At 47.7% G+C, this 11148-nt stretch overlaps 1 protein-coding gene across 5 annotated transcripts in view; it reads right to left on the reverse strand.

The window, feature by feature from the left end:
• Positions 1-741: 741 nt before the first annotated feature.
• Positions 742-11148, reverse strand: part of DHRS7B (dehydrogenase/reductase 7B) — a 59682-nt gene continuing 49275 nt past the window's right edge. For all 5 annotated transcript variants that reach the window (XM_019656670.1, XM_019656671.1, XM_019656668.1 and 2 more), the window contains 2 exons: positions 6381-6533; positions 742-4676 (listed from right to left, as the gene is read on the reverse strand). In XM_019656670.1, the coding sequence (XP_019512215.1) occupies positions 4471-4676; positions 6381-6533 (359 nt within the window). In that variant the 3' untranslated portion in view covers positions 742-4470. The remainder of the gene's footprint in view (positions 4677-6380; positions 6534-11148) is intronic.

Consider the following 11148-nt stretch of genomic DNA (forward strand, 5'->3'; position numbering starts at 1 on the left):
CACCACTTGCAGCAAGAACAGGCCTTTGAACAGGGCAGGCTTAAAGACTTGAGGTGGTCCTGGGCCAGCCCCCTCCCAGAGCCATCTCGTCTACTCTGGCCCTGTTTCCGAGGCCGGCTGCTAAATGCTGTTCAGGGACGTGGTAGGATAGGGTGACAAGGCCTAGAGGTCACTGGGTCTCCATTTGGGTTCACAGGAGAACTGGGGCCATGAACCTCTTGTCCAGATTCTGATTTTAGAGGGCACAGAAACTAACATCTGCAGTTTTTTAAAGCACTGAAGCTGTTCCTGATGTGAACCCTGAGTTCAACCCATGGCTCTAGGCTGAGGGAAGAGCCTTCAACGCAGCCTCTGCAGCACCCCCACCTGCTTGCCTGGTGCCCTCATTCCACAGAAGCTGGTCCGTGCTCCTCCCTCACGCCAAAGAGCACATTATGCACGTCTTCCACATTCCCTGTTAAAGTTCTGGAGAAATGGAAAATTACCCTCCACAAAGAAGTTGGGCCCCTGCCCTGAGTGCAGGTTTTCTAAGCCCTCTGCTCTCGGCCGTCCTTGAAGAGCCATGGAGCACTTCCTTGTGAAGGGCCCATTTTTAAGGGGCAGCTAGGTCGGCTTTTCACCTTTGAAAGGATCCAGCAGGAATATCTGATACTAGACAGTAACGAAGCGGTGCATAGGAAGGCATCGGGGGTGACCGGGCCATTTTTTGGGGGGGAGATACAGAGCTTCAAAAAGATAAAATGAAAGAATACTTTCTTTATTGAATTGTCCTGGTATCCTTGTTGAAAATCAACTGCCAGTATATGTAAGGTCTTATTTACATATATGTAAACAAAATAGAAACAACAAAAAAACGGGATCCATGGCCCACAAAGAGTTTGAGAAACTGATTTAATTCCATGGGCCCTGGAGACACTAATTACTCAGTTGAGTGCTGGGTGGCCAAAATGGTGTTGGGTAAACACTACTGTTGACATGGCAGTCTAGCCATCTGGAACAGTGAATTGGTAGTGATCCCAAACAGACCTCATCTTGAACATTGCCCATGACCCCCTCGGATGTCTGACTGCTGGCTCCTGAGTCTGTTAGGCAGGAACAGTAGGTGTTTTTGTAGTAGCCCAGATTTGGAAGAGGAGCCCCATACTCTGCCTTCAGATTTCAAGGGGGAGGCGGCTAGAATTAGACAAGCAGTGGCCATCTCAGGACAGCTGAGCAGAAGCCATCACCAGAAATAGAAGCCAGGTGCGTGCAGGGGACAACGTGATTCTTGTTCGGTGGACAAGCCCAGATTCTGAAATGCCACCTTGGTTACATGTTGTGTCTTATGCCAAGGAGGGGAAGACGTGGTGCTGCTGTGGCCTGCAGGGCAGGGGTTTTGTATTCTAGGATGCACCACTTGAGCAGTTCCCCCCATCGGCTGGGAAGGAGCGCAGCAGAACCAGCCTTGTGTCTGGACGGCCTGCCCTTCCGTTGGCGTTGACTTTCCTATTTCTGCCACCTACATAGACATCACTGATAAGTGGGCAGTGTTCGTCTATAACATGCCACAGTGCTCTTGAAAGAGCATGAAGTAACTGCCAACTGAGAGAGCAGAGGCCAGGTTAGCTGGGCCCTCTGCAAAGTGCACACACATAAGTCCTGTGTAGACCGTGTCATGATGGATCATGCAGTTATCCTGATACGTGAGTCTCAGCTGCCAGCCTCACTCCAACTTCAGAGAAGAGCAGAGCCTTGGTAAGGGCCAACTCAGGAAACGGGGAGGAGCCAACCCTGGCAAACTTGTCTCTCTCCTTGTTACAGTCTGTTCCCTCCCAAGTAGTGTTCACATCTGGTTCAGCAGCTGTCGGTCCCTGATAGAAGCAGGAGGCTCCTTCCTCCATCCATCTAATTACGCATGAGCTGCCGTCACTCAGTACACAGATGTGCAGTGTTTCTGGCTGGAAACTCATTTGTTTTTCAGACTGATCTTGGCATGAAGCTCAGGACAGCCTGCTTCTGCCCTCAGACCACTGAAACACCAAGAGTTTTGAAGAGGAAAGTGGAAAGTGCCTTTGAACTTTATTTGAAGGCAGAATTCAGAATCATGCTTTTCAAACCTACCCATAATTCAAGGATGAAAGAGACAGGAAAACCACCTGAGGGCAGAAAAGAGAAACTGGAACAGCAGGAACACCACTACCCCTGGTGGCAGATGTTCACAAAGGGGCCTTGAGGCTCTGAGTGAAAGGCCCAGGCCAGGCCTGGCCCAGCTCCCCTCTCCAGGGCACTCTTGTGCGGGGCACTGGCCCTCAAGAAAGAGCTGCCGCCCACGTCATGATGACTCCAGCAGGCTCCACAAGCTCACTTTACCCAGATATGTTCTCCAGGGAGGGGCGAGCCACTAGAGGCACCAAGATGGTTTGAGGTACACTGTGGCCATTGGAGGCCCTTTGTGGTGGTCCTCCTGGCCCGAGGCCAGAAGAGAGAGAGAGAGAGTGTGTGTGTGTGTGTGTGTGTGTGTGTGTGTGTGTGTGTGTGGTGCGAGCTCATTTTAATACCTCCATGCAGCCACCTCCTCAGGAGCAGCTGGGCCTCAGAGCAAGCCTTTGGCAGACAGTGGATCCAGCTAGATTTTAATGGTTCTGTTTGTATTATGTTATTTCCTATTTATAAAGAAGATAAAGTTTCTAAAGTAATTTAGAAAGTGAACTGAGTTTTTTAAATGTTAGGTAAATAAACATTTAGTGGCATTTGGCTATGGCCCAAGTGTCATACCAAGTGAGACATCTGTGTCTTCTCCAAATGCCACGTCCCAACCCATAGCTGAGTCAGGGCTCGGTAGGCTTCCAGCCACTTATCACAATGGCTCCCAAACCAGCCATCTCAGCAACACAGTTGGTGGCATTTTTTGATGATGGCATTCGTGCCTACTCACAGGGCAGTGTATCACATCAGTCTTGGTTGCTGACCGTTTTATTTAATGGAGAGGAAGGGACAGCACCTGGACATGGGCCCTTTTGAAAATTCCAGCCAACAAGTGTCCAGGGAGAGATGTTCTCATTCCCGTTTACAGAGACCACCTCCTCTCCTGCTGCCTTTTACCGAGGATCTGCTATGCACTTGGCAATTTTATTTGACCTCAGACTTGGGCCAGGCTTTAGTGTGGCTGCCGCTGCTGGCTCAGGTCCAATGCTTCTCTGATGTGAACACTGAGTGACCCTTTCTCTTTCATGTCAGAAGGGAGGCAGTGGTTTCTGTAGAAAGTGAAAAGCCACCCATCACGTCTGTATCCACATTTCAACCCTGGGCTCCTGCAATGTCTGGGCTGTGGTAGGGGCTGGAATTGGTCACCAGGCCTAATCGTCCACCCCTCAGCGTCCTACTCCCAGGAAACTCGAGAGCTTTCAACACCCAACCACAGGCTGGCTTTGGCCATTTTTATTTTATGGGTAGATGTTTAAAATACAAGCTCCAGAGATCCAGAATTAGTGTAAGATATCAGTATAATATGCTAGGAGATTTTTATTCTAATTCGGGGAAACCTATGCAGTGGACCTACCATTTCCAGTGTCAGCTTCAATACTGAGAAACTTTTCACCTTAAACTTCAGGTATGAAGTGGACTTAATGAACCTCAACTGTGTATTTGTAATAAATCATAAAAGTGGACACGGGCACCTTTTCTGGCTGCGCTCCAATGCTAACAAATGGGCTGCTTCCGCCAGGGGCCAGATGCTGCTTTACGAGCCCTCCCCACCTGACTGGGTCTCTGAGTCGTATTTTCTAGAGGATACACGGGACCATGCCGGATTTTCCTCTCCCGTTTGGCTTATGTCTCCTTAGTAAATTCACGTGCTTGGAGTGGTGCCTGATCCTACAGGGCTTTGAGTGGGAGTCAGCAGGGAAACTGGGGAATTCTTTTAGGTACTAAAGCCAGTGTCACTTAGGATATGTCAAATGATTGATTACATATTCGCCCATTTGCTGTGTTGAATGAAATACGGTAGGAACCTGGAAATACAGCCTTCTCCCTTTAGTACTGGAGGTGGAGTCTGCCAAAACAATTAGGTAAGTGGTCTTGGATAAGTCAAATACGGAAACAACTGTGTCAAGGTGACGTCAGGAAGTCTTCTGATTTCAAGACGGAAACACTTTCTAGGAGCTGGTGCACGTTGGCACTCAAAGGAAGCATGGTTCTTCTAGTCCTTGAGGACTATGACTCTTCCCATTCCATTCATTTATTCATATTCTTAGCATTAAAATCCAGCTGCACATTTATACTTAAGCGTTAGCCCTCACCCTTGAGAAGCCCGCTGCCGCCTTTGTTTCCCATCCTCTAAGCAGGAGCCTAGCCAGGGATCTGCAGTAGTGTACCTCTGTCTTTCCTACCTGTGAGACAAACATCCAGTAAAGTCTCAACAAATGCAGCTCTTCCTTGTAGGGCAGCCGTTCTCCCAGGCAGGTGCTGTTTCCTGCCCCAACTGCTGTGGCACTAGGAGCTCTTGGATTTCTGCTCCTTTCTGGCTCGGGAGGCCATCAGGCTGAAGAAGAGACCAGGAGCCAGAGTTCGCAGATAAATGGCCAAGGAAGGCAACAGGTCTGCCAGGATCACATCTTTCTTTTTCTTCCCCACAGCAGCCAGGACATCTCGGGCCACCTCCATAGGCCTTCGGCCCTGGGCCGTGGTCTTGTCCATAACTAAAACAAAGGGAACACATGAGCTTGGAAGCAGAAGTTACTCTGTCAAGGAGTTGAGCTGATGAGGACTGTCATCAGGTCAAATGGCTGGATTTCCCATCATGAAGCTCCTCCCACAGGCTGTGGGGAGGCAGGTGGGACACCACCATCCCTGGCTCCCTTGCACTTTAAGGAAATGAGGACCCATCAGTGTATGTGAGTTGGGGTGAGAGAGACATGGGTGCACGGGAATAAGGCAGATGGGGCCCCAGCCAGTGCTCAGAGCTAGGATAAGACCAGCCCGGAAGGGGTCTGAGTTAGCCCCTCATACCACAGCTGAGCAGCTTCCTGACTTGGGGAATTTTTGTCTTTTCAAACAACCTGTGACTAAAGATGATGTATCATCAAATTAACCTTGGGTAACCTGGCTTGAGTCTGCCAGATAGGAGGTGGGAGAAGACTACAACCCCCATATGCATTATGAGCTCACTGAAGTCAAAGTGAAGAAGTGAGTCAGAAGAGCTGTCACAGCTCCCCACATCATGTGCTAACTGGATAGGGAGCAGGAGAAATCCTTCGTTTGTTTTAGGTGTTAGGGATAGCTGGGGGAGCTTGGGAGGTGTTAGGCTGGTTAACAGCCACTGATGTTCCTTCTTCCCCGGTAATCTGACTTTTGCCAACAAAGTAGGACTAGTGGCAGGCAGCAGACAGGCCACTAGCACAGACAATTTAAAACCACTTGTCAGTTGTCCAAACTGCTAAGCACCCTCACCAGTATCTGTTCTCACTGTGTTTTTGTTAACACAGAAGAATAGGAGGTTTCTTATTGTTGCTTATTTTTAAATGCCATGGACGGGATTTTTAAAATAAGATTCTTCTAAGTATAAAGAAGGTAAGTATGAATCTCTCTGAATCTATGCCTCTATCTGGTTTCTGTTGGCTTGCTGAGTGAGACAGCAGCTGCTACCCAGGGCACAGGCAGTCTTGGTTCAGATCTGGCTGGGATGGGGTGTAAGACAGGAGGCCCCTGGTGAATGCCACGGCACAGGCCCAAGAGATCACATCCAAGGAGGCGGGGCATGGAGGCCAGGACTGGGGTGGGCAGGCCCTGTTCAAGCTCGGGAAAGGAGAGCCAGCTCCCACTGCAACAGCACACGTGGGTCAATTGACCTGGGAGGCAAAAGCCAATTAATTGGTCTCTGCTTGCCCTGAGCCTGCATGCTGGGGCCAGTCCATTGGGCCCACCAGTGGTGACTGCAGGTCAGCTCAGCACTGTCTTTGGCTAAAACAAGATGGAGATTCTGAGACTGGTGCACCCAGCCTCATCCTAGAAGACTGGCTTCTTTGCTTTGAGGACCCTGAAATCGGTTATTTCTCAAGTATAGTGGGTGGGGAACCTCTGGGTCAAGCAACCCATAGTTTCCAGGAGGTTAATTCACTTCAATTCACTGAGAATGGGTTAGTTGGAACTCTGATGGCATTTAAACTTGGGGACTTCCTTTCCAGCCCTCAAAGCCCTATTCTATAGGGACCCTGTTCTGACAGTTGCAATGGGATGGTTCATGGTAAGTGAAGATTAGTTCGTATATATAACCAACACCCATATGTACGTTTGTTCATTTTAAAAATTATATTCAAATAAATGAGAAAAGAATCATCAGAAAAGAGCAGTGTCTCAATGTAGCCAACCAATAGCTTTTTATAAATGACAACCCGGGGCCTCACCTCCATATTTGGAGCCATCGGCAGTGAGGGCGTTTAGAGAGAGGTTGGTGTGGATGTAGCCAGGGCTGATGACAGTCACCTCAATATCATACTGCTCCATCTCAGCGCGCAGACAGTCAAAGAAGGCCTGGGTGGCATGTTTGGAGGCCGCATCTGCAAAGTGTGGTGGCCAAAGGCGGGCAAGTGAGCTGGTGTGGGACATGGCCTGGGACAAGCCCACACAGTCACTCTCTTTTATTTAAAAAACTTGTTTTATAATTTAAGGTTACTAGGGTATTATAGCAGTGTTCACCTCTTGGCAAATACCTAGGAGGAAAAGAGCATTGTATCTCCAATGTTCTTCAAATGGTCCAGGAAAGGAAAATTATACGAATTATGTACATATATGTGCATACACACACACACACACACACACACACACAATATAATAAAGCAAATATGGTAAAATGTTAACAACTGGGGAATCTACATGAAGGAGTTCTCTGTACTATTCCTGCGACTTTTCTGTAAGTCAGAAATCATTCCACTTTAAAAGTTAAACAAAAAACAAAACTTAATGCCTAATGTATAAAACATTCAAATAACACAGAAGGATATAAAGTAAAAAAGTGAAAGTCCTACCAATTTCATTCTCCGGAGGTAATCAATGTTAACTGTCTCTCAAGATTTTTTATATATCCTATGTACATGCATGTGATTTACATGTAAGTAATATATTTTTTTACAGAAATGAGTTCATACTGTTTGTATTATTCCTGCAGTTTTCTTCACCTGGTGACAGACAAGACAGCATCTGCGCCAGCCATACAGACCCACCTGCTCCTCCTTGGGCTGACAGACTACAGAACTGGCCCCGTCAGTGAACCTTCAAGCGTTGTTTCCAGGTTTTGTCATTGAAACTGTGCTACTAGTGAGCATCCTTGCATGTGTGGGATATGAAATGCGAGACCAGTTCTCCTATGTATTTCATTTGACAAACTTCCATTAAGTGGCTTTTCATCTGGAAGAGCTATTGAGCTTGCTTCACCTTCAAGAAGCGGAGCCACCTCTGTTCCTCAGCGATGGCTCCACAACTTGGTGAGAGGAACTCTGAATGGGGATGCAGCAACCCTGCTGCAGCATTCTTGGGAAACACACACAGCATGTCCACTGAAAAATCGGCTTCCTTTAATTCAGGGTTCTAAATGTTTTGGCTGTAGCAAAGAGGGATCCATCAGCCAATAAAACAGGAAGGGCAAGACCCAGGAAGTATTCTCACACAAGAAATTCAACAGTGTCTGAACTTGCTGCAGTGCCTTCTGGGGCCAACTCCTTTGATTTAGGCCAAGTTGCTGGGGGCTGGGTGAGAAGTATGTGGGCAACTGCTCCTGTCAGCCGGGATTCCAGGCATGCTGCCCAGGACCAAGGACTGAGATGAGGGAGTCATCCGGGGGGTCCCCAGAATAGAAGGCTGCACCCTGACAAAGAGTCTCCCAGTGCTCTCAGGCTGGGGGTCCTCAGTGCCTCCTATCTGCAAGGCACCTGGTCCTCACAGCATAGGGGGAGATGAAGCTGCTCTCCACTGTACACATGAGGGGACTGCTGTTCCACAGGGTGACCAATGTGCCCAGGAGGTACCGCCACATTCAGTCTGGTCATTGTAAAGAGCCCAGACCAGCTGCGTGTGACCTACTTTACTCACAGGTCAAGTGGAGAATAAAACAGATGAAATCAAAGTAAACCTTGGCAATAATTTAGTACCGAGAACACGATATAGCCTTTATCCTGACTTACCTATTATTAATAGTTTACCTCATTTGTTTTATCATTTGTGAACACACACACACACACACACACACACACACACACGTATTTATTTGAGCAGCCTTAAAGGGTCTGTCCTATGCTGTTGGAGTTGAAACAGAAATAACCACCATAGAAACAAATATAGATACCATGCTTCTCAATTTACCAAGGACTTTTCATCTCCATTTGTCTCATTTCATCTTTAAAACAGCTTAGTGAAGCATGGAAGATGACTGTAAGTCTCATTTTATAAGAAAGGAAAAGGAAGGTCAGACAAGTTAAACAGCTTGCCTGAGGACACACAACTAAACCCAAAAGGCAGAGCTGGCTTCAGCGAGGAGTAAATTTCTGTTACGTTTCCACCTCAGACAGTTGGCTGCCCCATATCATCCAGTTGGATGTCTGTTCCTGTTATTTCAAAGTGCTGAAGCAGGTCTGCCCTCCCTGCCTTCCTGCCAAATCAGCTGGGCGTGGCTGAGTCTAGCATTTGGAAGTGGTGAGGACAGATGACAATGTGCTGATAACAAGTCAGTATTTGCTTCCAGAGGGTGGAGCAAAGAAAGGAGTTACTAGGACAGTTTGTGAAATTAACCTTTAAAATCTTTTAACTAAAGAAACCTAGATTTTGTTTGCTTGCTGGTACAACATGATGGCAGACAGGTGAAATGATATCTCAAAATTCTGGCATAGCCAATTGGATACATGGAGATGAGAGTGCGAAATGAAAGTCAATTTGGCAGGTTTAATTATATGGTCCTACCTATTATTTCCACTTTGGGGAATTTAACTTACTGAAACCCTCCCAGGAGTGCCTAGATATAAATATTTAAGGATGTTCTATGTAGCACATCATTGTTAATGATCAGAGACTGAAGAGAAAAAAATCTTCAAATGTCCAGGAAAATATCTGAATAAATTATGTCATATATCCATTCAATGAACCTCTATATATCCACTTAAAAGCATTAGGTAAATCCATTATATACTGATGTAGAAAGATATATTGTTAAGTGGAACACACAAGCCATAAAACTATACATAATGTGATCCTGTTTTTGTATGTTTGATCATATGGAGAAAAAATTTGGAGGCCTATGTCAAAAGTGACGAAGTGCTTCCGGTAAGATGGTGGAATAGACAGACTCTGTGCCGACTGCCTCCCAGGATCACACCAAAATTACAAATAATTTATAAGATATTCAACCTCGGAAGTTCCCTGGACCCTAGATGAGCAGTACCTCTAAACGAAGGACTTAAAGAGGAGGCCACATTGAGTCTGGTAGGAGGGGCGGAGACAAGAGAGGGCAAACCCCGTGAGGGACACATCAGCAGTGGGGAGGCTTCTCCGGTTGGAGGCGAGACCTTCCGGCCCCACACCGCGCTCACCACCCCAGAGTTACTTTGCCGGGAAGAGGAGTTCTACAATAGCTGTAAGGAGAAAATAGTGAGGACTCTCTTTGCTCGGCTCGGTGAGGCTGAGGGCAGTGGGAGAACCAGTGGAGCCGGCAAACCGACTCGCTCACTGGTGAGCACTCACCCAGTTCCTGGTGGAGGGAGTGGCTTTGTGAGCGGAGCCCAGGAGCCTGTGGGAAGGACTGAGCTGAGTGCCTTTGCGCGGGAGCTGGAGGTTTTTGGGACCATTGTTCCCCTGGTGTGGAGCTTGCACACGAGTAGTGCACAGGAGGGCACCATTTTTTCAGGGCTGGGCCCTCCCACAGAGGCTCAGATCTGGGACTGCATTGGTCTGCTGGAATTGGCGCAGGAGTATGTGTGTGCGTGCGTGCGTGCGTGCACATGCGGCCTTGGATCCCCACCCTACACACTGCTTGTGCTGCGTAGCTAGGGAAACGCCTGTCAGGCGCGCTCTGACTCCAACAGACTGCTTATTGGGACCCAGAAGTGCGCGACTCGCCTTAGGTCCCCGATTTCCACACTGCGCGTGCAGAGTTGCCTAGGTGGAGATTGACTGTCAGGCTGCTCGGCCTGATCTGCAAGCGGCTAATTGGAACAGGCTAAGACAGGGAGTTTTCCTGGGAGTGTAGGGCCGTGAGCTGCGCACCTGCGTGATTCGGCCGGGGCTTTCCAGGCGAGTTTGGGTGGGTTGGTTGCCGATGCAGGAGTGCATGCTGCTCTGACCTGGTGGGGGCCACTAACCACATCCTGTGGTGCCTTGGGGGCCTGCCCCGCCCACCTAGAGCTGTGTTGCCAGGGGCACCCTGAGCCCCTGGTCCCTGGCTCCTACAACCGCAGGCCACAGAGGATTTTTTGCAGCAGCAGACAGCCCGCAACAACCTGTGAGGATTTTTGGTGGTGAGCACAGTTCCAGAGTACACAGCAACTAATTGTGGGAAGCTTACTTCAAGTCTAGAGGGAGATTGGTGCATGACGCACTGAGCCCCTCCCCACAACAGCTGGTGCTGAGTCACCCAGAATCTCTATTGGTGAGCAAGTGATCTGCAGATTACAGCGGGCGGAGAGCCCCTCTTCCCCCTTTTTTTTTTCTTTTTCCTTTTTCTCTTTTTTCTTTCTTTTTGTTTTTTGTCTTTTTAGGTGATCTAATACATCGAAGCAATCAGAGTGACAGTCAGAATGAAGAAACAAAGAAACATGTCCCAATTATAAGATCAGAAGAAACCTCAAGAAATGGAACTAAATGAAACAGAGATATCCAACTTTTCAGAGACAGGGTTTAGAACACTGATGATAAGAATGATTCAGGAACTTAAGGAGGACATAAAGAAGTATACAGAAATCATAAAAAACAACCAGGTGGAACTAAAGAATACAATAACTGAAATGAAGAACACACTCGAAGGAATCACCAGTAGATTAGATGAAGCAGAGGATCAGATCAGTGATTTAGAAGACAAAGTAGCAGAAATCACCCAGTTGGAACAACAAAATGAAAAAAGAATAAACAACAATGAAAATAGTTTAAGAGACCTGTGGGACAACATCAAGCGCAACAACATTCGCATCATAG

Source organism: Hipposideros armiger, unplaced genomic scaffold (genome assembly GCF_001890085.2).
Source record: "Hipposideros armiger isolate ML-2016 unplaced genomic scaffold, ASM189008v1 scaffold_264, whole genome shotgun sequence".
NCBI lineage: Eukaryota > Metazoa > Chordata > Mammalia > Chiroptera > Hipposideridae > Hipposideros > Hipposideros armiger.